Here is a 27,110-nt window from a genome sequence, read left to right as displayed (position 1 = left end):
CTCTGCTGAAGTAAATGACTCTTTTCCAATGCATATGGAGTGAACTTTTAGCTCTGAAAGCAGATTCAGGACAGCAGAAAATACAGCAATTGAAATTCCCCTACAAGAAGAGGTAGATCAATCACCACAGAAAGAAAGAAAGAGGCCCAAGTCTCAGGAGAGCTGATTTAAGACTATATCAAAAGAGGGCTATAGTACATGGAAGGAAAAGATGGATATGTCTGAACAGGGCACCTTCTCATAATTAAACATGATCCAGAAATCTGGCATTTCTCTGTGTATGTTCTACAAGGAATTAACTTGGGAAGTCTACTGGGAACCTCTTTACCATACAAGAGGATTAGATGTCTGTGAAAGGTCCACATGCCTGCCTGTCATTTTCTTCTCAAGGTACTGCTGGAGGAATCTCCTTTTAATGCGGGAGCACTCACCTACATTTTGCTGAAAATGCAGGCCTAGTTTAGTATTCTGCCTCCTGTGATTCAACTCCACCTCTTTACTGCCCAATTGAGAAGCATAGCTATCAGGCTTTCTGCTTTTCAGAGGGGTGTCTGTGTAAAAGGGTGTTTTCCGCTCCTTATGTTGGCTTTATGCAGAGGAGACTACAGCATTCATTTCGCCAGAAAAAGAGAGTGAAAATATTTATGACCTTCTCTCCTAATGGCAGTCACCCTGGATAGTTAATGCTAAGTGTTGTACAGCAGCTGGGGAACAAACACAGGTTTTCTGGGTAAGCTTATTCTCTCTCTCTCTCTCTCTTTTTTTTTTTCTCTCTCTTTTTTTTTTTTTCCCACATGAAACAATCACTGGATAAAACTGTGAAAGTTAAAGCATAAGAGCTTATGAAGTACATTACCATGCGTGATTTCATCTAATGACTCATTCAAGCAGAGTAGCAATTTGTAAAATGCAATGTTTAATCTGTTGGTTACTAGAAAGAATTCAGTTAGATTCTAGACAATATTAATGAATTAATGCTCTTTTAAATTCTTACTTAATGTTCACTCTTCAGGCAGTGGCACTTAGCTCTGAGTGGGTGTTTTAGGCGGGGCTGAATTTCAACCTGACTTTGGATTGTGGTATTGAATATTTATTCACTTGTTTCACTGGGCCCACTTGGAGAATAAGGTCTTAGTGGAGGGCATCAAAACCAGACTCTACTGAAGTTCACCTAGTGGCTGAGAATAAGGATTCTACTGAAAAACACCCATGTCTTGTAACACAAATTTATAAGGATTCTTCTGAAAAACACCCACCTCTTGTAACACAAATTTAATCTTAGTTGTCCTTCCAATTTAATCATCTATTTTTCACCATTTCTGATGATCAGTCTATAATAAATTAATGGTGGAAAACAATCAGAAGATAGCCTTGCAAACACCGAATGCTCACGTGAAATATTCTGTAACATTTACCCTTATCTGCTTATTAATAAGAAAAAAAATGGTGTAATCTTAGAGCCTCAGTTTCTTATGAAGATGTTACATTCTGGTGGTAATGATGCATCATGGTACTTGCTGCTGGAAGTTACGAATTCAAATGCTGCAGGCATTTTCTGATCAACTGGATTATGTCTGTGATTTATTGTTATTGTGATGTACTGATGTTTGAAATCTCTTATTAACGTATTCAGTGTAAAATGAAAGGCTGAGTGATGATGGCAGTCCAGCAACCAGAGACTGAAAATCAGAGGAATTCTGAAGCAGAGAGGAAAGGCTGTCGACAAGATATCTAAAATCCCAAATTTTAGGGCTAGATGCTGCAAAGTCTCCTGTCTATGCAACCAGACCTAGATTTCCTCCTAACGTTTTTAAGGAAAGTGTTGTAGTAAGAGGTGACAGTTGATCTAAATACTTTTTACTCATACTTTCTCATTCTGCTTCACTCCCAGACCCAGAAAGAGGTGTTACACACAGTGTGTACACAGTGTGCATAAAGCAACAGGAACACCGCTACAGGTCTTCACTGAATTATTAGTGTTGTTGTGTGGAGCAAAGAGGGATCTCACTAGGGTTCACTACTGAAATAAGGTAAAAGCATTTGTTCTTTGCCATATAGCTTATTACAGTCTATTTTTTGCTCATTTTTGCAGGGTATTTTTGCTTGTATTGTATTTAATTATTTTGAAACTATGTGTATTTTTGTATGTTTGCTGTTATCCAAAACTACAATATAAGGGAAACAAAGCGATAGAGCATTAAAACAATAAATAACATCTAACAAATCTCAGAGAGAACAGACATTGCTTTTACAAGAATGAAAGGGGAGATATAGACATTGAACAGAAAATAGAAGGAAGATTTTTATGATGGAGTTTAAAACAAGGATCAAGAAAGTGATGGTGGGAGCAAAGAAGTCAAAAAAGTTGAACCTGAAAGTGAAAGCAGTATTTAGGAACAACAACAGATAAGAAAATATGCCAAGGTCATTTGACAAGAATGAACCAAGAAAGACAAGACAGGAAGCGTTTGTTTGAGCACAGCAATTTCTATGATGTTGAAGGCTTTAAAACAATAACAGTAACAGAAATGAAGCCAATAAAATGAGAAAAATAAAAACAAGACGCATGAAACAAAAGATACAACACCACTTAACCATGTAGTCCAGTCATGGCTGATATAAAGTAGAGGAAGAAAGACATTGAAAAGGCCATTGAATGAGCTGGCCTTCAAATGAGTGGAATATCACTCTGGCTGGCTTTTGTACTTTGCTGTCTTGAAATAAATGTTTTGAACTGCAATGTTTTGGATAGGGCAACCCCAGGAATTATCACTGGAAGAAAGTGTTGAAGGAAGAAAGTTGTCTCCAAAGATGGAAATACACAAAGTTTCATTGTAGTGGCCTCTGGCAAGCTACAACTAGAGTAAGCAAGTAAAAATAGAAGAGCAGATAAAGAAAGTAAACAGATTAAATAGAAGAATAAAGCAAATAAATGCAATAATTAGAAAAGCACAGATGCTCATTCAGAAACATACGTGTGCATAGTTGTTTTGTCTCCACTGAAATAGTAGGCAAAGCAAGAGATTTTGAAATGTATTTATATGAGAAGAGGTACAGCTTTTTTGAAAAAGCTGCCTGGCAGTACATCTGACTTGCAGATAGTTTAGAAATGATGATAATAAACTGTGAATGTGTTTCTGGCCAATCTTGATCTCTGGTAAGGATGTATGGCTAGAGTTTTTGTTTGAAAGTTTTGTCTGGTTAAATCCTTATAAAGAAATAATATTCTGTACGTGAGTACAGAACACAGGAAATCCTGAAATACTGAAAAGAAAACACACTGCTGTTTATCAGTTGTTCCAGCAAAAAAGATTACACAAATATTTAATGTAGCATTGTATGCTACTCTCAGTACAAGCAAGGTGCTACACAGAACTCTATGTACTTCCTGTATGTGCTGAAGAGAACTAATAAACAGATTTCCAAAACCACATGAATGCACTGCTATAGTTTTGGAACTTATCATCAAAGTATAAGCATATCATTTCCAGACTATTCCTTATATTGTGATGCAAAGAACAAGCTTTTCCCTTTTCTTTGAGAGCACAGTTTATGCCAAACCCCCAAGTAACTTTGGTCAATGGCCTTTGAATACTCTCTAGTGTAGTGCCTAACATGATGCTGATTTTACATTTGTTGGAATAATAACACAAAGAAATCATAAGAGGCTTTCTAAGTGAAATGATAGCTCCAGCCATCTGGAAATAGTTATAAGGTTTATATATGCACTTCTGATTTTACTAGAGTGTCCCTATCAAGCATTCAGTGCAAAACTCAAGAGTACAAGAATAATCTGCGTATGTTTGCTTCTCTGTAAGTGTGACACAAACAAGAACTTTTACATGCCTCTTTTTTTTTTTTTTTTTTTTTTTCGAAATGGAAAAAATCTTGAGTGTTTCTGCAGTCAATGGTAGGAGACTAAGTAGTCTGTCTGTGCTGCCAACCAGCACATCTCTTTAGTACTTCACATGAAAAGTATCACACAATCTGTGGGTGCTGGCTGATATCCTGCAGCATCACTCAGTAGCCAACGTTTCTACCTGACCATTCCCCTTCCCTCATTCTTTGCAGTGAAGACTTTACCTTCAGACATTGACATCCCATTGGGACTAAAACCCCATAATTTCTATGGGCCTTAATTTTTTTATTTTTATTTTTATTTTTTCCTGAGCACTACTGTTCTCTCCTCCAGAACTTTTGGTGAGACGCTTGCTTGCTTCTGAAGAGCTCATGGTCCAGTGTAGTCAGGGCAGTCCTGCAGGAAGTGAGACAAAAGTCTGAGAGGGCCTGATTCAGAGCCTTAGACTTCAGTATCACCCATCCCACATGAGAGTAGGAAATTCCAAGTAACTCACTTCCTGGCTAGACAATCCTTCTTACTCTCTGAGTAATGATGAGTTTTATCCTAATATATTGAACAAGGCAATCTGTAGCTGAGAAATTTTCAGAAGACAGAAAAATCATTTTGCAGTTCTGTTTACGGCATCTGGACTTGTTGATGCTCAGCTTAGTGGCAAACTTTTTGCTGATGTTTTTCTTGCTGGCCAGTTCTCCATTGACAATACTTCTGGAGCGCTGAACTTGTGACTGTGTCTGCTTGTCTTCAGCTGAACTTCTGGTTAAATCAACTGTACCTATTAAGCCAGAATTAACTTGTAAGGGATGGGTAGCTGCTGACAACTAAGTCATTCAGACATGCAATCCATTGACTCCCATCCTCAACACAATTGTTTGCTGCCCTCTGAATATCTCCCTGAAAGTTAAAAGTGGATTGAATCTGCTAGGCTTCACTGTATAGTATTGGATCTGAATTTCCTGTATCCATTTCCATTTGAATCAGCAATCCTAACAATGAGGTTACCCAAAGCTCCCGAGGGGAACATGCCAGGGTGAGATACAAAGCCTCATTGAGAAGAAGTTATCAATTAGCAGATTCCCATTTGCTATTCAAGCTGCACTAGAAAGTAATTAAATTTAAGCAGTCCTTCATTCAAAGCTGCAGGGGCAAGTAAATAAACTCAACAGAAGCCACAGCTATTAAATGAAGACATATGGCCCAGGCAGTCAATGGCCGTAAAAGACTCCTGAGAAAAGAAACTCTTTCAGCTTATGGTTGAGGAGGAAGCATAACAGTGGACTCTGACCAGAAAACAACTTGTTCTAGATTTTGGAAGCACTTGCTGACAGCATTGTAAAGTTGAGTTTTGTTCTTAACAAAGGTCTGGGGTTATAAAAAACACTATGTAACATCTGCAAGTTGACAGCACTTATTCTCTGTATACAGGATGACTTTTCCTATGAGTTACAAGTAAACCATTAGTTTACCATGTCAACGAATTAAATGGAACTCTCCAAAACACGTTAACTGTTATGGTGTGGGTATGCATAGTATGCATAGCCATGCAAAATAACTTCTCTTTGCTGATGCCAGTGGAAGGCAGGGAAATAAATGTTTTTAACAAAACATTTTCATTTCATTTGGGTCAAAGGTATCCAAAGTGCTTTTGTTGAAATCACCTAGGCATTACATGATATTCCAAAGGGACAAGATAAAATTTCACTAGTGCCAGGAGTACCTCTGTGGTTTATGAGTAGCTGGGATAACACTGCAGGAAACTTATGCAGCTTTTCATGTTGCATATACAAATTTGACAATGTGGGGTCATGTATATTAGGTTCTCTTGAGCATAGCTGTATGAACGAAGTCATACTGTGTTTTTTATTCTACTTTTTCTCTGTTATCAAACTTTTAAAATTACATTGAAAACATTTGTTTTAGGACCTTTTCATGTGGAATTTGCATATTTATGGGAAAATTGCCTTTTCTTTATCATCTCCAGATTTATGTCCGCTTTCCTCTATCTAAATTTTTGAATGTGGACTCCTGTCCTTCTATAGTACATATCTCCGTAAAACTGGTTTCAGGGATATTTTCAACCTACATCTGTTTTCTACAAAAATAACAACATTTGTTGTTTTTAGCTCTGTCTCAAGGTTGGATCCTACTTATGTTTGTGATCAAAATAGGAAGCAAAAAATTTATCATGCTCCTTATTCTTGTACACTCTTGACTGAATTATTAAGGCTCTTTATGCTCTCTCCGTTTTGCTTTGACTCCGTGATTTGTGATTTGGTAATCTAGTCCACTGAGCACCGAGCTTTCTCTCCAACATGTTGAGACTGATCTGTCTCTACCTTATAGATTGACACCATTTTCCTTTTTTTTTTCCTAAGCCTCAGTCAAGATCTTCTAATTGTCTTTTCTGTATGACTCCTCAGAAATCCCCCAGAAAATAAGCTTGCTTTTCTTTCTCTTAACTAGGCTGTTAAACAAGTATAATGGCACTGTCTTGATAATGTTAAAACAAAAAGTCCTCTTTGCTCATCTTTTTCTCTCAAACTTCAGTTAATTTTCCTACTTAAACAGCTCCTGAATTTCTGAGCCTCTCCTCACTACCTTCTCCCCAGTGGTTCTATTTCTTACGATTAGGCAGTGATCTTTTGTGGAAATCCTCACGTTTCAGCATGTAATAAAAATAAGTATTCATCAAAGTAGTAGGTTTAAAATACAATAGTGATAAAAATTGTTTAAAAGGGGTAAGAATGTAGATTTGTCTCCTAGTTAGTCTAATTAATGCTGGTACTGTTGATAGTACCTCTGGGAACAGATTTCCTGGCAAAAAGAAAGATATTGTGTGAGGTTCCTGGCCTATCCTTGTAACTTGATGGCATATTACTTGGAGTTCGACCTCCATTCCTCTACGTATATTTGGGCTGAAACCTCTAGATGGTTCAACCTGTAGCTTTCCAGAGCCCATCTGTAGATCAGCCCTCAGTACTATGTCCAGCTGCCACATAGTATCATCGCAAAAGACAAAGTCAGGGAATCCATGAAGCTAAAGCAACATGAAAAACAAAGAAAATCCTACTTCACTCTCTCCTAGAGCAGAGTCAGTTACCAGAAAATACCAATATCTTTTGGCTCAATCCTGCTGCCATCATCAAGGTCCATAGGAAAATAGAATGAAAAAACCCCAAAGCACACAACATTTAGCCTGACCTTTCAAAACAACACTTTTAAAAAGATGGTAACAGTTCCAGTCTTAGCACTGCAGCTATAATTGTGCACATGCCTCCACATTAAACAGAAATCAGAGGAACCATTAAAACTCGGGTATAGATGTCAACCTTCTGGTGGACGTTTATCGTTTATATGGTTTTTTTTTGGAGGGGGGGGGATTCAAACAATTGTTTCTTTTATCTGAAATCCTCCAGATCTGTAATGCCTTGAAATGTTTAATATATTTGACATGATGTATTATTCTGTGTCACTCTGTTACACAGGATGCTTCCTTACATTGTATGACACAGTGTCACAGGGGGAAAGATATCAAGGGGAAGTATCAAAAAGGCAATATGCTTTTGATTTCACCAGGGCAGCCAGAATATGGTGCAAGGAAAGGTGCATTGTATGTGTGATAGTATGTAGAGTAAGGTCTTTACAGTAGACAGGGAAAGGAACAATTTTGGGGTGGCTGTCCTACAGATCAGAATCTTTAAAATGATCATTCTCCATGGTCACGACCCAGATATTTAGGACTGCTCAATGTAGAATCATAGAACAGTTTGGGTTGGAAGGGACATTAAAGATCTAGCTCCACCCCCCCTGACATGGGCAGGGACACTTTCCACTAGACTGGGTTGCTCAAAGCTCCATCCAATCTGTCCTTAAACACTTCCAGGGATGGGGTATCCACAACTTTTCTGGGTAACCTGTTCCAGTGCTTCACCACCCCCAGAGTAAGGAATTTCTTCCTAAAATCTAATCTAAATCTACCCTTTTTCAGGTTAAAGTCATTACTCCTTGTCCTACCACTTCAATCCCTTATATAGAGTTCCTTCCCAGCTTTCTTGTAGGCTGTTACAAATCGCCAAACCAGGATGAAGAGATGGATGAGGTGTTCTATAAGCAGCTGGTAGAAGTCACTCAATCACCCGTGCTTGTCCTCATGGGGGACTTCAACTTCCCAGACATATGCTGGAAATACAATACAGCCCTGAGGAAGCAGTCTAGGAGGTTCCTGGAGTGTGGAAGACAGCTTCCTGACTCAGCTGGTCAGTGAGCCTACCAGAGGGAGTGCTCTGCTAGACCTGCTGTTCATGAACAGAGAAGGGCTGTGTTGAGAAGGGCTTTCCCAGAAAAGGGGGGTGTTGATCTGCCGGAGGGTAGGAAGACCTGCAGAGGGACCTGGTCGATGGGCAGAGGCCAGTGGGATGAGGTTCAACGTGGCTAAGTGCAGGGTCCTGCACTTTGGCCACAACAACCCCATGCAATGCTACAGGCTTGGGGCAGAGTGGCTGGAAAGCTGTGCAGAGGAAAAGGATCTGGGGGTGTTGGTCGATGCTCGCCTGAACGTGAACCAGCAGTGTGCCCAGGTGGCCAAGAAGGTTAACGGCATCCTGGCTTGTGTCAGGAATAGCGCAGCCAGCAGGAGCAGGGAGGTGATCGTCCCCCTGTACTCTGCTCTGGTGAGGCCGCACCTCGAGCACTGTGTTCAGCTTTGGGCCCCTCACTACAAGAAGGACATCGAGGCCCTGGAGTGTGCCGAGAGAAGGGCTACGAAGTTGGTGAAGGGCCTGGAGCACAAGTCCTGTGAGGAGCAGCTGAGGGAGCTGGGGTGGTTTAGTCTGGAGAAGAGGAGGCTCAGGGGCGACCTTATCGCTCTCTACAAGTACCTGAAAGGAAGGTGTGGGGAGCTGGGGTTTGGTCTCTTCTCACAGATAACTAATGATAGGACTAGAGGGAATGTCCTCAAGTTGCACCAGGGGAGGTTCAGGTTGGAAATGAGGAGACATTTCTTCTCACAAGGAGTGGTTAGGCATTAGAACAGGTTGCCCAGGGAGGTGGTGGAGTCACCGTCCCTGGGGGTGTTTAAGGAAAGGTTGGACGTGATGCTTAAGGACATGGTTTAGTGGGTGACAGTGGTAGTGGGGTGATGGTTGGACCAGATGATTTTAGAGGTCTTTTCCAACCCTAATCATAATATGATTCTATGATTCCTTTCTTTAGTAAGTATAACTAAATCTCTTTCTTTGCTGCATACAGTACATTTCACAACTTCAACTGAAGCTTTCAAGAATGATGGTGACCTAGAAAATGATTTGTTGAATAGTACAAACGCATCAGTTTTAACTACAGTGCATTTGGACTGCTCTATGACACTTTTTTTTTTTTTTCCCAGATGAAATGTTTTTACAGTTGGAAGGAGCAGTGCATGCCTGGGATTTCTGGCATTGACCTTTCAGCTTGGCAGACCTTTGGTTTGACTCTGAACATGCAGAAGTGCCAGTCAAATGTTAACTGCAGACCTACTATTCTTACTCAATAAATCTAAACTCTTGAGAATTCCTGTGAAGGTACTGCCCACACACAGAAAATCAGACACTTCACACAGGGTTAGATGGAAGCATGAAGCACATGCACATATTTCTAGCTAGGAAATGCTAGGAGAAAATGTGTGGCTGCTTCACCATACTCTAGGGCCACCATCTGTTTGCAGTGTAAATACAGGAGTTTTGTTATCTTTGCCAATGCACAAAAACAACCCAGTCAAACTACTGAAGGAGAGGGGTTTTTAATTGGTTGTGTCTCTTATCAGGTAGTATGATTAGTATTATTTTGGTTTTCAGTTTCCCAAATGTCCTTTATTCATCACTGAAGGTAGTGGGACACCTCCTATCAATTAACAACTGCAGGAGTGCATGGCTCTGTCCTTCACCCCCAGCTCCAGGGTATTTCAGTTACCATCCTGAAAACTGCCTATTACAACTGCAGAGTAGCTCCTTGTCTGAGTCTCCACCTTTTAAACCCAACAAATTATTTCTTTTAGTGAGCCCAGCTACCCTCCTGGGTCTTTCAAAGACCTAGTGCTTTTTGAACTCAGGCTTTCCCAAGATCTGATTTTTTCCATGTGTGAATGTCTCTACTGCCAAAAAAGGCCAATTCTACAACCATGACTCTGCATGATCTGGCCTTCTCCCAGCATCCTTGTTCCTAGCGTTTATTTGCAGAAATATCTGTGCAAGAACATGCTTGCAGATGTCAGAAACGCTATGCAGAGTGTACTGTTACTATCTGTATATTTAAAAAGAGCCCTAAATCCCTTAAACAGACTTATTCATTTATTTTGCCCTTAAAGTTTCTATTTTCTCTATGTGAATAGCACATACTTGATACATGCAATTTTGTTACCTTTTCTTACTGGTATAATAAAGTTGTATTGAGCTTTGTAAAAAAAATAAATATATATATATATATGAAATTTAATGAATGTTAATTCTGTTTTAGAGTAAACCTGTTACAATTTTAATCCTATTTTATCAAGTTGACTCTTAAAGCTTGTTTATAAAAAGTCATTCCGGTTTCAAATTAGGCATGCAAAATTCTTAGGCAAAATAAAAACAATTAAAAGGCAGAAGAAATAGGCTGGTTTTGAATGATACATGTTAGGTCAGAACAAACATGCCAGTTTCAGACATCACTGTAAAAAAAAAAAAAAAGCTATAACTTGACAAGGGAGTGGTTAATCATATTTCTTATTAGGCTTTTCAGTTAGCTTTCCAAATGAATTTGATAATGACATTGAAAAAGTTATACTGAGAGGGCACAGCAGTGTGACACAGATAGTTTTGTAGGTCTGTTGTCACCAAAATACATAGCTACTTCACTTTGCAGGTGCGAATGCTTTTTGCAGAACTGTATCCATCTGTTAAATGAAAACATCTCTGAATGAAATGGATCCCAATGTAAATTGTTTTAAATACCCATATAAATAAATGCTTGTATGCTCTTGTAATGTACCACTATCTAGGAAAAAAAAATCCTCATTCTGTAAAGCTTTTTTTTCATGTGCTTAATATCATGTCTCCCAGGTGAGACATTTTAAGATGGATTTTGAATTACTACAGTAAATTATAGAATGCAGAGATGTGCAGAAGACATACTTTAGATAACCTCTGCAGACCAAGACTAGGCTGTGCTTTAAATCAACTTGGATAGTCAAGTGACAATTGTGTAATCTGCCTTTTGACAAACTTAAAACCAAGATAGGCATCATATACGTAGATTCAGATCTCGCCCCTAAAATCGTTGACCAGCGCCCACAAAAGATTCCCAAATAATCAAATTCAACACCTTAATTAATCCAAATATAAGCTTCTATTCTGAATACACCAATACAACTACCTCATTCCAAGAAGATAGTACCGAAAAATTGTAGGAACTAAAGCACAGATGTGAGTTCGGTAAAGAGAAATGATTATTAAAATCCAGGTAAAGTTTACGATAATAATTCCAAAATAATCCTAAATATTTCTCTTTGAATTTTGCAGAAATGTCCTCATTTACTTTCAGTATGATCAGGACAATTTTCCATTTAAAGCTAACTTTACAATAAAAATGAAAGAAAATGACTAATAAAGTTAAAATAAGTTTCAATTATCATGAACAAAGTCTGTAGCTACACTGTGAAAGAACAATTTAATATTTCTTCAAAAAATAAAATTGTCTGTTAAGAGGAAATACCTAAGGGCTTGCTTCTGACAGGTGCTGAGTGCCTCACAGAAGAAGCTCAGAAGCTGTCAGTATCCTACTCAAAATGTATGATTTTCACAGAAGAGCAGAATAACTGTGAAAGCACATTTCTAACCTCAAATAAACACTAGTTTACCAACTTCACTTTCTAAACTAAACTAAACCAAAAACTATTACTTATGCTTAAAAGACTTTTTTCTTTTTTTCTTTTTTTTTTTAATTTAAATTTTGAATTTATGGACAGGAATGTGCTTAATGTTAAGGAAAAATTATGTTTGTTTGCTTTTATTTTCAGTTTCTCATCACTGAAACTGGAGAAACTGAAAAATTCTCATGAAATGCTAATTCATCTGCATCTTGACCCAAACTCAGGATATGAATGAGATGCAATGTGAACATTTCTTTTGCCATCAGTCTGTTTCAGAGTAAGCCTCTGGCTAACTGAGTAGGATCTCCCTCCAAACTTCTCCAGACCTGTTGCAATCTGAGCTACAATCAAATGCTAACCTTAAGAACTCCCAACTTTTGCCATAGCCTTGGTTAAAAGGTTATTAAAATGCTAGTGAATACTGCTGAAAGACGACAACTTCAGCCATGAAAATCAAATTATCATAATTACTCTTTACTTTACACTTATGAAAATCAATGAATTAATCATGTCTTCAAGTTTGTGCTTTAAGACTTTCAGTTCATTTGAGCTACAACTTTACTATGACCGAAGTATAATTGTTTTCAGATTGCCTTTGCAATCATTTTTACATGCTACCAAGTAAAGTCTCAAATCCAAAATATTTTTATGTGTACTCATATGTTTGTTTGTTGCACTACTTTTTGTAACCTGTAGAAAATAAACTTCAGGTTGCTTTGATAGATTATATCAAAAAAATTATGCAGGGGGAAGCATTCAAGCAGATCTTTTTCTCCCTCAGATTAGATATGAATTTCTTAGAAAATCTTGATTTTCTATGCATGAGACAAGGTAAAGAAGAAAATTAACACAGCTTAACACGTTCTGTTTAAATTTCAGTCCTTAATTTTATGCAGATTACCATGTAAACACAGCTAAGTATAATAAGACAGAGTATTGCTGAAGACTATTAAGGTTTTTGTGTACACGAGAAAATTAATTGGCACTAGAATAACTGTGGGGGAGCTATACCTTAACAACTCCCTGCATACATGATTCTGAAATAAAAGTGATTTTATTCTGGAGTGATTATTCCCCTTTGGAAGAAGAGTAACTATTCTGGAATAAAATCACTTTTATTCTGGAACTGAATGTCCGCACTAGGGAGTTATTCCAGAATAGTTAAATTGTACCAAAACAGCTATAATGGAAGTTATTATGGAATAGCTCTACCGGTTAATTTCCCCCGTGTAGTATAGGCCAAAGGTTGAATTGCACCAGAACGTATTATACATAATTATATGATCGATTGCTGTAGAGTAAGAGGGGTTTTAAAAGAGAATAACTTGCATTTAAGGCCATTTCTCCTACTCCTCCTCCCCCAAAATGTAAAATCCCAGATAATTAAGTACTGCAGCTTAGAAAGCTTTGAGAAAATAAAAAAACTGAATGGGTTCCAGATCAGGACATTAAATTACTGTCGCAAGTTCTACCCAAATTAGAAGGACCGTCTGCAATTGGCACTACCTTGTTTACTGTCTCATACATCTGTCATCCATATCATGTTGTCCTCCTCTACATTCGCAGTGACAGCTGTCACAGTATTCAGGAAACAAAAACATCTTGCATCTGTTCTTGGTAAACTATGGCTGTTTCAATAGGTTTTGCTGTATGTCCTGTAAAGTGTGAAAAATCAGGAAGCATCATTTGAATTTGCTTTTCTGAAGGAAGCCTTTCACTCTGTGCCTCATCTAGCTAATGAGGAAGAGAGGAGGAAAAGAGATGGATCTTATAGCATTTAAAAACAGGTACTTAGCAGTAATAAAATAGAATAAACTGCGGGCTGTAGATAAGACAGATGTCAGCACAGTAGGTAGAAAATATAGTGGGGATAAGCTTGAGGGATTTTGTCAAACCTCTACCTAAGGCTTTTGTTGCCCTTTCAGTTGTAGGAGGTGGGTATCAGGGTGAGGTCCAGGATTTGGACTTTATAAACTGATCTACACTATTAAGGCTGTGGAAAGCATTTTAAAACAAGAAGTATTCACTTGCACTCCAAGAGCTTATTCCAGTTTGAGGTGGTGTATACCAGCCCCAGCTCAAATGTGTGCCAGGTCCCCTGACTCCCCAGCTGTGTTAAATGAGCAGTACTGGGATGGGTATGGTCCCATGCTGCAGAGTTCTGGCATGGCTCTGGAAGCTACTGAGAGACACTGATTTCTGTTAGATACACTGAAAAACAGCAACTCAAAGAAAAGGTGGGTGGGGGGAGAGACTAGGAGCTTGGTGTATCTGTGCATTATCACCCTGGAGAAAAGGGCGTTGCAACAGGCTGTTCCTGGATCTGAGATCTAGGTGTTTTGGCTGGCAGTGCTGTGCAGAGGCTGGCTTACCCCCATCTGTCAAAATCTGCCCCAGTGAGTTCTACTCCCTGTCACTCCTCCTCTCTTTCCTGGAGCCAGTGTAGGGTGCTGAGGACATGAACTTCTGTTTCTCATCCCCTTCCCCAGCTCATGCTCTGACACAGAATTTCTCCTTTTTGTGCAAGATCGATAGTCTAATCCTTGCTGGCTATTTGGCATTAAGCCTTTCTTTTGCTTGCTGGCAACCCCCTTGCAGTATGTTGATGTTTTCTTGAGAAGTAATATTTGCTGGCTGTTATTATCTTTAGTGAGAATGAGCACTATAAAGGAATGAAATCTCACTTGCAAGAGAGAGACACTTATAAATATAATGAATGTTTTATTCTGGAAGTCACATTCTCATCTGCTCCCAGGTGTTTTCCAAGTAATTGGATTAATCAGATTAATCCTGCAAGACCAAGAACCTGTGACTTTCATGATGGCTTCTTTAAAATTAAGTCAACAAGAGCAATTTAGTTATCAACAAAAGGATGTATAATCTTGTTGCTGGAATGACTACTACTTTTGCCCAAGTAAGGGACTGGGAAGGCCTTCAAAGCTACAGGAAAAAAAAAAAATCAATGCAGTGGCACCCAGGTTGGGTTGGTCTGTTAATCCATGGTACTATTAAAAGAAAGGAAGCTAGGTGTGCCTTGTGGTCATCAGGAAACTTTTGAAAATTTAAGATCAAAGTCAAGTAAGATCTTCAGTAAGTACTGAATTGTGTTACCTGGCACTGGAATTAAAGTGGCCCAATTATTCCAAATGGGAGCTGCTGAGTGTTGAGCCCTTTGGAAATCTCACTCACCAAGTAGCCTGATAAGTGAAGAAGTCTGATCCACAGCATATATTAAATTTCACTTCAGTTTTTGTCCTCTTTATACTTGTCTCACTATGTGTACAAAATGTTGGGTGTTCATATTCCTTTCTGCATTCCTCCTCTCAGAAAGTCAGGTAAATTGCACATGGACTTTCCCAGCAGTGTTCTAACATGACATTTATCAAAAATGGATGATCTATGTTGCAACTTTAACTACTATTTCTCAGGTACTACTTCAGGGTGAATGTACCAGAGGGAACTACTGTGCAAAGCACCTGCTAGGAGGCTGGGATGGATGGGCAAGTGAAAAGACTGTGTACAGAATATAGGTGTGAGAGAAAAAATATTTCTAACTATGTATCCACTTCTAATTTATTATCTGGCTTTTCCAGTAACCTGATCTAAGGAATTTTTCAAAATATGTATAGACACTGAACAGGGCACAAAGATGGTATTTCATCATGAAAACATCGCATCTTCAGTTTTAAGACTTTGATACAACTTTAATACTGAATTTATAGTTTTAGTCTTACATTAAGACACTAGAAATTTAGTGTGATTACACAGTCTTCAGCTTATTAAGTGTCCTTGCTGCATATGTCTACTACTTCTGGGAGGTCAGGCAGCAACAACAGGTAAGAAGGCAAACCACAGCAGTCATACATTAACTGATCACCAGATTAAAAAGGAATAGAGTAACAGGCAATACATATCATATGAAGTAAGTGGCTTCCAGCGCATGACCTTGCTAGCCAGCCTTCTCATTGCTAGAGAAACGGAATTCCTGTAACTAATGCAGTGGCTCATCAGTCTCCACTCCATTTTGTTTGTTTTCTCATACCCTCTTTTCTAATGCATTTTTTCCTTTTAAATTACAATATTGTTAACACTGAATAAAAATTACCTTATGAAATATTTAAATATTTAACTTACTTTAATCAAACAGTAGATATATTGCCTCTTCTTAAATGTCCTTGTCATGAAGGAATTCAAGTGAGTCACTTCTGTTTCATCTTTATCTTCTCTCCTGAGAAACTCCAAGTCTGGGACTGCTTGTCTCTTTTTTTTTTTTTTTTTTTGCCACAGTGTTATTCAGGTCTTTGTTTCATATAGTCTTGCACCTCTAGTTTTACCTTCTCCCATCCACAGAAATCAAGAGGATGATGTGCCACCTTTCTGTACTGACATAGAAGGGGCAACAAAGAGTGAATGCTGTATGCGGTCTTCTGGTTTAAGCAAAACAGGGTCTATGTACACAGTATGGTGTTTCTGAAGCTACAGTCAGATCCAGAGAAATCACTCTTTCCGCACCATGGCTGATTACCTGGCACCTGCTATAAGGTTCCCTTCAACTGTGTGGTAGCACTGAAGTTAACTTGCCATTTTACACCAACCTAACATGCTGGTCCCAAATCCATGGTAACTTGGATTACCATCTTACTCCAAAAATGTACCATTGAGAAGTGACCCAACAGATTTCATAAAGTCAAAATATTCAAGACTACAGGGTCTGCTATGATCTTTCAGTATAACCCCCAGCACCAAACAGACCATACTGTTTATACTTCTCCTTGGACTATGTCTTTTCAAGGACCAAGCAACTGCCAGGAAAGCAAAACAAAATGCTACATGCTGGGCATTCTTCTCCAACTGACTTGATTACCTCTTTACCCATAAGCCACAAGTCTGAGGACATTTGGTTTCTGCCCTTTACGAGCTTCTCAATTAACAAAAACAGATTTAAGAAGGACAGCACTCTTTTCAGGGCAGATTTTGATAGATGCTAGAACATTAAATGTCAAACAGAAGAGAAATTTCTCATTGGGGTCATTTTCTATTATATTGTATTGCGCAGTGTGACTGCTTATCTCAGGTTGCAGAGGTTATTTGCTGCAGGGAAGGCTGAGAATGTCGTTAGTGCACTGTGCCCTGAGATAACCTGCAGCATATCATTAAACCATCTAATGGCTGTATGGCCCATTGACCTCCATCACTCATTTGCTAACAATGTTTGTTATTTACAGGCACTAGGGAAATTACTGTTGAGTTATTAGTCACCCTTCTCTTGCTGCTGCCACCACAATATTTTGTGATATCCAACAGAAAAAATTAAAAAGCCAGTTAATTGACTTTAATAACATGATCTGCTGTGCACACGAATTAATGTGGGTGTGTTTAACCAGTCCTCCCTGTCATCTGTTGCCCTCCCACCCCCAAATATTCTGGTAGACTGTTGTTGTCATTGAAATAACGTTTTCGCTTTGCAATGTCTTTCCATCCAGCTTTGGAGTCCAATAGGTGTGCTTTTCTTTTAAAAGCATGTTATGCAACAATCTGGTATGAAAATGAATCCAGTTTTGGAAGAAGCTAAATGATATCTGTGCTGAATATGTCACTTTAACCCAAGACTCCCTATTTCTGCTGGTGTGAGGTATTTGCTGCCACTCTTATTAAAACAGCATTGCCATTAATCCAATTATTTTCAAAGGCACTTAAGGCTATTAGCCATTTAAACCTCATGGGAACTGAAAGGTATTTGGCTCTGATTTTTTTTTTTTTTAATTATTTTTTATTTTTTTGGTTTTGGTGCAGAGGGGTGGAAGGTGAAGAGAGTGAAGACAGTATTTTATTTATTTTTGGTTAGTTTACTTATTTTTAGGTTATGTTATTTATTTTTCAGTTTATTTAAACTATTTTTTAGTTAAAATGAAAACAACATGAATTTTGTTTGTTACATTAAATAGTAATCTTTGCTTGTAGTTAAAGGCCTATTCAGCAGGCTAAATTCATCTGCTTGAACTTTTCATCTGAATTGAACATTTATTTGAGGTAAATCAAGGCTAAAGAAGAATGTGGAATACACATGAAGTAGTATTCCAGTCACGTGCTTGCTTGAAACCTCACAGAGAGGGGTATAGCTTTCGCCGCCTTCAGTGAATTATGACAGAACAGAACAAGGCGTTGTGTACTGCTAGAATTAATTAGCATCACTGGCTCCATTCAAGGGTGACCAGATGTACACAGCCAAAGCAGGATGCCTATCACTGTCTGCCAGGATTTCAAAAATGATAGGACAACAATGTGCAAATAAAGCCACATTATGTTGGTATTACAAAAAGTGCTTCGGCTTTTGGGTTTTCCTGTGCAAAAGGAGAAGTGACAAAAGCAAGGGTGCTCCTATGGCTTCAGTGGTGTTTCTGATTGAGAGAGTTTGATCCAATTACCAGAGCTACTGAAGTTTTCCTTTTTGAAGCAAGAGTAAGTATGCTGGGTTCATGAAATTCCCACTCACTACCACTTCATCACTTCAATTTATCATCTGTAAAGTGAAGTTAATAAATAATATTGTACAGGTAACAGTGTTCAATACACTGGATTGTATGTCTGGGATACAGGTCCAGCAACAGCAAATAATCTGTCCAGCCAAGGACATTCTGGGCATCAGCTCAAAGCAGTCTATAGAGCACCATAACTTAAGGAGGTTATTAATAATACATGGTATTAAGAAACCAAGTAAAGTTTTACAAAGCTAAAGAAAGTTACATTCAAAAGGTGTATTGTTGCAGACTAATAATATGAAAATGATCCTACTCTAGGATACACCAAGAGCTGGGAAAAGCTTAGCATGAAGATGCACAACTTAACACACCTTAATGATATATCATGCATCAGCTGACCTACAGGAGCTGACTATAGCAGCATCCTTTATCACCAGCAAATGCTATCCAGAAGGCATTAATCTAAACCACAGTGCAATTGCTAAGCTGTAGTAACTTCACTTTATTTTGTTTCACAGACCTTTAAACTTCTCACTAGGTTTCATTAAAGCCAGCATGGATGGCTTCAAAACTCCTGATCCTCAAGGCAGGGAATTCAGTGGAGAGAATATCATTTAACTTCGTTACATTCCAGAGTTGGAATCATGGAATCATTCAGGTTGAAACAGACCTTCAGGATTATCTGGTCCAACAATCACCCCACTAACAATGTCACCCACTAAACCATGATCCTAAGCAGTATGATGTAGAGAGCCATGCCACCACCCCTCCTTATATGCCTGTCCCTTCTGAAGAGCTTGTAGCCATCCATTGCAGCACTTGAGTCAGTGTGGTCCCACCACATTTCAGTAATGGCAACTAGGTCACAGTTTGCCTGCTGCACAATGGCTTCCAGCTCCTCCTGTTTGTTGCCCATGCTGCGTGCATTGGTGTAGATGCACTTGAGCCTGGGGGAGCAGTCCCAGGGTTGAGGGTGAGGGCAATGGCACGACTCCTCTCTATCTAAAGTCTTATTTCCCCCCGTCCCTCTTCATACCTACTTTAAAGTCCTCTCAATGAGCCCTGTCAGTTCCTGGACTGGAGTACATTTCCCTCCTTGGTACAGGTGGAACCCATCAGCAGCCATCAGGTCAGGTGCCAAGTAAACCTCCCCATGGTCAAAAAAAAAAAATAAAATTCCTGTGAAAACACCAGTCTCTCAGCCATGTATTGATCAGCTGGGCTTTCCACATCCGCTCAGTTATCCCTCCCCACCACTGAAGGGATAGAGGAAAACACCACCTGCACACAGACAGTCTAGTAACTGCCCCAGTCCCCTGAAGTCCCTTGTGGTAGTCTTCAGGCTTCTCTCAGTTGCTTCATTTCTGCCAGCCCAAATTATCACTAAGGGGTAACAATCAGACAGACAAACAAGGCCAGGATGTTTCCTGGTGTTGTCACTGACCTGGGCCCCAGGGAGGCAGCAGACTTTCCTATGGGTAGGGTCTGGATGACATATGGGGCCCTCTGTTCCCCTCAGAAGGCAGTCGCCTATGACCGTTACCCTTCTTTCCTTCTTGGTGGAGGAACTCTTGAGGTGTGGAGTCGACTTCCTTGCCCCAGACAGCCTCCTGGGTGGACTTTTCCCCACATCCTCACCACCCTGTCCCCTTGAGCTCCATGGCCTCAAACCTACTGCATAAGGGCACCTGGGGAGGCGAGGCAGGTAGGGAGGGGGCTCGCCTGCAATGCCGAGCCGGGACCTGTTTCCATTCCTCTCCACCTCCCAGGTCCAATCCCTCTGACTGACAGCAACAGGGCAGGGGGCTCACCACTATTTCGGGTGTGTGTCCCCGGTGCCTTTCTCTCAGGCACAGCAGGGAGTGACTCCACCAGGCCTAATTCCTGCTCACACTCCCTGATAAGGGACCCTAAAAAACACTAACATCACCAGTTTCTCCCAACGGAAGCCTTTGGGTACATCTCAACTCCCTTCGGGAGTCTTTATGCAACCCCACACACAATAGAACTCTGCACCTTCTCTCTTTTCAAACTGGAACTGCCCTGCATGGCGCATGCTCACGGTATACCTGACAGACCCCCCCACACACCCTCTCTCTGCCTGACTGTGACCAATCCTGAAAGGTCCCATCCGCTGCAACGACTTAAAAGCACATATCCTTGCCCTACGTGTCCATTCACAACCCCAACCCAAACATAGCATTTGCCCCCTTGGGAATGCTGGGAGGCAGACTCCATCCTCAACAAGGAACACAAAGAACAGGCAGGACATTGTTTCAGGCACAAGGCTCCTCTTCACCTGCAGAAACAAATCGCCATCAGGCACCAGCACACCAGCCAAACTTCTTCCAATGCAACACCCTCCTCAGAAGCAAAACAGTACTCAACTGACCTGCTCTGCTACTTAAGTCAGATAGACCACTGGTAGACAACTCTCTGCCTCCCCCACCAACCACCCCCCACCACACACAGTATTTGCCCCTTGACTTGATTCTCAGGGGTCAGAATCCATCCTCAGCGTGGACCCATGGAGGCCTACTGGGATGTTGACAGTTTTTTCTTCATCCCCTGTAAAGAGGAGTCACCCAGAGGTGGATCGATAGACTACCAAACCGAAAACCACACCCATTTTCCAACTTCTCTCCACTCACCTTCCCAATCGAGGTTTAGCGCTTCCATTCGCCATGCCAAGCCAAGGTCACAGTGGTTAGATCAAGGAGAAAGAACAGTAAACATGACAATCCACAAAACAGTCTATACCCACTCCTCTTCTTTCCTCCCCTACTCCAACAGCCAAGCCCCAGACCCATGTCCCCCAACCCAGTACCACTGCTTCGCTCACCTAACATCCCAAAGAGATGCATCACACTCCGTGCTCCTCTTGCACTTTGAGGCTTCTCCAGTATTTCAGGAACTGGAACCATTGATGTCTGGCGTGACACAGGACTGTGGCAGGAGATGCACACTGCTGTCGCAAGGTGCTTACCAAGCCTGCCCACCAGGCAAAACAGACTAACAAAACCAACCGACCAACTCATGGCCCACAGTGCCATCCACTCACCCTCGTGCCTCATTCAAGCTTCCAGCTTAGTCTGTGCCTATGACCTAGGCCACAAGAAACAAAAAGAGACGGTCGGGACACACAAACAGTACAGCTCCTTGCACAGGACTCAAGCACAGAGACCAGAGCCAGAAAAAAAAAAAAAACTCAGGTCCACAAATGCCAACAGACCATGAATGCACAGCAGCCCCATCAGGGGTAATCATGGACTTACCCTTTACAGCTAAAAAAGGTGACCCTGCTCAGTCTCTTGGTAATACTGCACCTATGTGGTCAAGCCCCTTGTGGTGCATACTAAAACTCTCTGTGAATCCTCTGGAGTGTTACACAAATGGCTTGATATATCTAGAGATTAAAATATAACCCAAAAACAGAAGCATACCCCACCATGTCCCAAAAACAAGTTGACCAGCAACTTCTGCTAAACATCCCTCTATTAAGTGAATTCCAAACACTTAAAATCTAGACAGCTACAAGGTCTAAAGACTCTACAGCCAGAAAAACAGCAGGAAAAAGCTCCAAAAATATAGCAAACTGCCCCTAACCCTGAAAAAGACTACACCTTACGTGCTTACTGCTGCTGTTTTCAGATACAGGGAACTTGGACAATATATTCTTTTCCCCTAAACCCTACTCCCTCACTTTACCACCTAGATTGTAACTGATAATATTTGACGTACAGATTAAGACATAAGGGCACGTTCACAGTAAGCCCCGTAATTCTGCAAAAATCAGAAGAGACCTAGAACCACAAAGCAAACACACAAAGTAACATTGTCATCCTATCTGTAAATGTGCTATAAGAATACTCACCTGAAGAAGAGCTGCATGCAATAAAGGCATCTACTACTATATAGATTGCTTTACTCTAAAAGATCCTACTAGTTGTTACCTCAAAAAGATGTGCTTACCTCTCTCAACTTGGAAACACATCAGTCCATAGGCTCTGACCCACCTAAAGAACCCTGCAACAGACTGAAGGAAAAACGAAGCACTTACCCCAAAGAGCAGCTCAGACAGAAAGAGCTCTCTGATAGGATGCCTGTGGCTCATATACCATCAGGCCCCACCTGACACACACCCCAATCACCTGGGAAAGGAGAGGGGTGAAGCACAAGAAGGGAGAAAGACAGCAGGAGGAGCAGCAGCTCTGTGTGTTTACTTATTTATTTATTTATTTATTATTATTACTATTATTATTATTATTATTATTTTATCTGGCTTAGCTCAACAGTGTGCAGAGTGCAGACAAGAGAACTGGGCTGTTTCTAGAAGCAACACTTCCCGTGCTTTTGCTTCAGCTTTGAATATTAAAAGGAGAATATGACCAAGCAAGTAACTGAAACTATTTCAGCTGAAATTAGCTCAAACCTTTCTTTACATAGGCAAAAATAATCTAGAAGCATAACAGATTACACGCCAGAAAAAATCAATTCAGTGTAGTAACATGACTCGCAGGAGAAATCAGGCACTTGAGTAGGCTATCTGAAAACCAAAAGGCTATGCTGATGGGTCAAAACATACTACAGGACACTGAAATCTGGCCTTCTGCTGCACTGACTTATAAACTACCCCCACACTCACCAAGGCACAACCCCAACTCAAACACAGACACAGCATTTCAGCTCGAGCTTGGCTTTGGGGACTGCTGGAAAGCAGGCTTCATCCTCAACGAGGCATGCTCAGGCTACACGGGATGGGGCTTCAGGCACCTCTTCACCTACGGAATATGACTGCCATAAGGAACTGCAATTCCAGACAACCTTTTTCCTCTACAACACCCTTCTCAGGAACCGTGCAGCATTCAAGTGACCTGCCTTGCTCCTATTCTAAAGACTATCACAGCCCACCTTGCCTGTGGCACCTGCTAAACAAAAGAGAAAGCAACCACAGCAGCAAAAGCCACAGCACTCCAAGGACAGTTACTCTCATCCGCTCCTTTACCTCAGCCGCTCACTTGACCCCAAGGCAGATGCTTCCATTGGGAGCACTTTTTGATGGGAGAAATTGGCCTCCTGTGGTTCTCCGTTGTACTCTAGATCCTCTGCAGGTCTACCAGGGCTACCCAGTGCCCCCTAGCTCCCCTGGAAAGCCTCCCAGTGACACCCTGTGTCCTCTTGGATGCCCTAGAGGTCTCCCAGGGCACGCTAGGGTTCCCTACAAGCCTCCTCTTGCAACCTAGAGGCAAAATTAGGACTCTTCCAGGAATCTAATGGCCTCTGGAAGCCTCGCAGGGCTCTCTAGTGCACTCTTCGGCACACTACAGGCCTCCTGTGGTCCTCTGCTGCACTCTAGATCCTCTGCAGGTCCATCAGGGCCACCCAGTGCCCTCTAGCTGCCCCAGAAAGTCTCCCAGTGACACCCATTGTCCTCTAAGATGCCCTAGAGGCCTCCCAGGGCACTCTAGGATGCCCTACGAGCCTGCTATTGAACACTAGAAGCAAAATAAGGACACTTCCTGGAATCTAGTGGCCTCTGGAGGCCTCGCAGGGCTCTCTAGTGCTCTCTCGGGCACACTGGAGGCCTCCTGTGGCTGAACAAGTATGGAGGAGTTGTGTAGTATGTCATAAGGTAAATAAGAAAATTATCTGCTTTCGCTCCCCAAACCTTGGTGCTGCTGCAACAAAGGTCAGTGTGAGAACTGGTCCTGAGCACATCCATGGGGGGAGCTGGAGGGCGGGGGGGGGGGGGGGGTGTGTGTGGCCATGGGAACGGCCATTGCCTCAGTGCAACAGTGACAGAACCACGGCCAAGAATTGGGTCCCTGGGGGAGCATCGTGGGGACGATCCTGTCCGTCCCTGTCCAACCTCGTCCCCTCCCCAGCCATAATGACGTTGGTGGCGGGTGGCGAGCTTTACGATATTGTGGACATGGTGGGTAAGGGGACCTTCGGGGAGGTGGTCAGGAGCTGTCGGAGGAGCACGGGAGAGATGGTTGCCATTAAGATCTTGAGGAACGAAGGCAACCAAGGCCAGAGCACCTGGAACGAGGTGAAGCTGCTGCGGGCGCTGCAGGCGGTGGACACGGAGGCAGTGCACATCGTCCGCTTCCTCGAGTCCTTCCAGGACAGTGCCTGCACCTACCTGGTCTTTGAGCTGCTGGAACAAAGCCTCTTTGAATTCCAGAAGAAGAACAACTTCTCGCCGCTGCCCGTGCGGCACATCCGCACCATCGTGGCGCAGGTGCTGGTGGCATTGGCCAAACTGAAGGAGCTCGCCATCATCCACGCTGACCTGAAGCCAGAGAACATCATGCTGGTGGACCACACGCATCACCCTTTCCGCGTGAAGCTGGTGGACTTTGGCTCAGCCTGCATCTTCAGCGAGGTGTGCTTCATCAAGGAGCCCTACATCCAGACCCGCTTCTACCGGGCGCCTGAAATCCTGTTGGGGCTGCCCTTCTGCGAGAAGATGGACATGTGGTCCTTGGGCTGTGTGGTGGCCGAGCTCCACCTGGGCAGGCCGCTCTATCCAGGCAGAAATGAGGACGAGCAGGTCCGCTACATCTGCAAGACGCAGGGTTTGCCTCCAGGGAGGCTGCTGTGCACTGCCCGCAAAGCTCAGCGCTTCTTCCAGCGGGCGCCAGATCCGGCTGGAGCTTGGCAGCTGAAGCCGGAGGTGACGGTGGTTGGGGCAAAGGTGACGGTGGGGCAGAGGAGATACGTCCTCTCCTCGCTGGAGCAGATGGTGGCAGTCAACGTGCAGCCGCTGCTTGGCGCCGGGCAGGAGGCACTGGCCGAACGCTGCGACCTGCACGGGATGGTGGAGCTGGTGCAGAGGATGCTCACCTGGGACTCACATGAGAGGATCGCGCCCAGCACCGCCCTCAAGCACCCGTTCATCTCCATGCGGCAGCTCGAGTCCAGCTTCCAGGCCACCCAGTACTACCAGCTGTGCCAGCAGGCCACCCAGGCGTCCTGCGAGGATGCTGCTGGTGCCGCTGCCCCTCCGACTGTGGAAGAAGGCATCACATTCCCACCAGAGAAGCATGGCCGTTGCAGTGTGCAGAGAGCCACCACCCAGATGGACAACCTCAGCCTAGGCGAGGAGAGCCAGCACGGCGCCTGCCACCCCATCCCCTGCCACTATGGGAGCTGGCACCAGGCCGTGCAGCACCCACAGCGCCCCAAGATGAACACGGTTTCAGGTAACCTGATTGTGTTGGGGCCACGGTCCCTTCCTGGTGGCGTGGCCAGGTGGCAGCTAGGAGCAGAGCATGCACGGGGGAACGTCCGCCTCGCCCCATGCCAAGGTACCACTGTGGGTCAGGGGGCTGGCACAGAGTCCAGGGTGCTTGGGGTCCACCGGGGGTTTCAGGTGCCTGGGTGCTCCAGGTGCCTGGTGCTCCATGTCCCCTGGTGCTCCATGTCTCTAGGTGCCTGGTGCTCCATGTCCCCTGGTGCTCCATGTCCCCCAGTGCTCCATGTCATAGGTGCTGCAGGTCCCTGACGCTCCCTGAATCCCATATCATGACTGTTGTGGGTTCCTCAGGGCCCCAGGTTCTCCATGTCCCCATCAGTCCCACATCATGGGTACTGGGGTCCCTGCCATTCCATGTGCCCATCAGCCCCATGCCCCCATCAGCTCCACATCATGCATTTTGGGGTCCCTGCCATTGCATGTCCCCATGTGCTCCCCACATCATGGATTCTCCCTGTCCCTGGGTCCCCAGCTCCACACAGAGACCCACACCATGGGCTGTGACACGTCCCCCAGGCCCCCCACACCGTGCTGCTCACCCCCTGGTGCTTTTCTCACCTGCAGCGAGCCCTGATGAGGCGGCACAGCCCTGACACCCCCTATCCCACCACCGGCCCTGAGCACGGCTCATCGGACCAGGACTCAGCTCCTCCAGGCCCCCCACAACCTGCAGTGCCACTGAGCTGCCAGCGAGAGACAAGAGACCCTGCGCCCGCCTCTGAGCATCCCGGACCTTCCTATTCCTCACCTCCACACAACCCCTCTGCTCCGCTCAGCACCGGGTGCTGCTGGGGGGAGTGGGCATACCACCCTTGTGGGCACTGGCCATTGCAGTGCTCCCCAATAAAGCGTTTGCTGTTGAATGAGTGTTTTGAGTCTCCTTGATGGGTGCAAGATGGATTTGGGACCGCAGGGTGTCCCAGGATCGCGGGGTGTCCCGGGACCGATGCTCGCTTACACCACACAGGGTGGCACAAAGGATGCAGGTGCTACCCAGAGGTATGGCACCCACCTTTAATTTCAACACAAAGTCTACAAAAAGTGCTCTGTACCCCCCAGAACACCCAAAGCATAGTGCTGGGATCGGCTGGGGTCTGCTCCTCCTCACCTCACAGCAGGAGCTGCACAGCTGCTCCCAGTGCCCCGCAACGCCGATGTCCACGCTGTACGGAGAGCACCAGTCCCACTTGAACACTGCCCACAGCTGTCCCTGCACAGTGTGTCCCCCCTGGTGTGACACCCCACCCCCCACCCACCCCCGGTGTGTCCCCCCCCCCATATGTCCCCCCCAGTTCTATCTCGAAATAATTGTTGGATTTGCACCCAGATGCCTAGAAAGGCTGAAAAGGCCTTGTCCCCGATTGCTATTTCCAGCAGCAACTGTGTCTGGATTCTCTAGATTTCTAAGGACAACAGATCATACTCAGTCACAGGAAGGAATAGATTTTGAAGTTGAGCTTCCTAAATGTATTGGGTTTACGTGGCAAGGTTTTGGTAGCAAGGGGCCCACAGGGGTGGCTTCTGTGAGAAGAATCTAGAAGCTGCCCCATGTTAGGTAAGGGCCCCACTGCTGACCAGAGCCAAGCCAATAAGTGATGTTGTTTTGCGCCTCTGTGAGAGCATATTTAA

The 27,110-nt window shown here is 43.1% G+C and overlaps 1 protein-coding gene and 1 long non-coding RNA gene across 7 annotated transcripts; one reads left to right on the top strand and one right to left on the bottom strand.

The window, feature by feature from the left end:
* The first annotated feature begins 430 nt into the window (after window positions 1-430).
* HIPK4 (homeodomain interacting protein kinase 4) lies at window positions 431-26,605 on the top strand. 3 transcript variants are annotated; one of them, XR_005819662.1, is made up of 3 exons: window positions 431-730; window positions 1,892-2,030; window positions 26,046-26,605. XR_005819662.1 is itself a non-coding variant. In XM_040556344.1 (2 exons), the coding sequence occupies exons 1-2, from the start codon at window positions 24,111-24,113 to the stop codon at window positions 26,072-26,074; spliced, it is 1,452 nt and encodes a 483-aa protein (XP_040412278.1). In that variant the 5' UTR covers window positions 24,014-24,110; the 3' UTR covers window positions 26,075-26,605. The 3 variants fall into 3 exon arrangements, 1 of the variants encoding a protein (XP_040412278.1); XR_005819663.1 differs by lacking the exon at window positions 26,046-26,605 and adding an exon at window positions 9,243-10,191; XM_040556344.1 differs by lacking the exons at window positions 431-730; window positions 1,892-2,030 and adding an exon at window positions 24,014-25,533.
* Window positions 19,376-23,956, bottom strand: LOC121069842. 4 transcript variants are annotated; one of them, XR_005819665.1, is made up of 5 exons: window positions 23,889-23,956; window positions 22,866-23,001; window positions 21,063-21,626; window positions 20,872-20,892; window positions 19,376-20,519 (listed from the first exon to the last, which is right to left on the bottom strand). It is a non-coding gene; the product is annotated as an uncharacterized LOC121069842 (long non-coding RNA). The 4 variants fall into 4 exon arrangements; XR_005819666.1 differs by having other exon boundaries at window positions 19,376-21,166; window positions 21,282-21,626; XR_005819667.1 differs by having other exon boundaries at window positions 19,376-21,166; window positions 21,282-21,325.
* Window positions 26,606-27,110: the final 505 nt, after the last annotated feature.

This window comes from Cygnus olor, chromosome 4 (genome assembly GCF_009769625.2).
Source record: "Cygnus olor isolate bCygOlo1 chromosome 4, bCygOlo1.pri.v2, whole genome shotgun sequence".
Classification (NCBI taxonomy): Eukaryota; Metazoa; Chordata; class Aves; order Anseriformes; family Anatidae; genus Cygnus; species Cygnus olor.
Note: the sequence above shows the minus strand (reverse complement) of the source record. Positions and strands in the feature narration are given on the sequence as shown.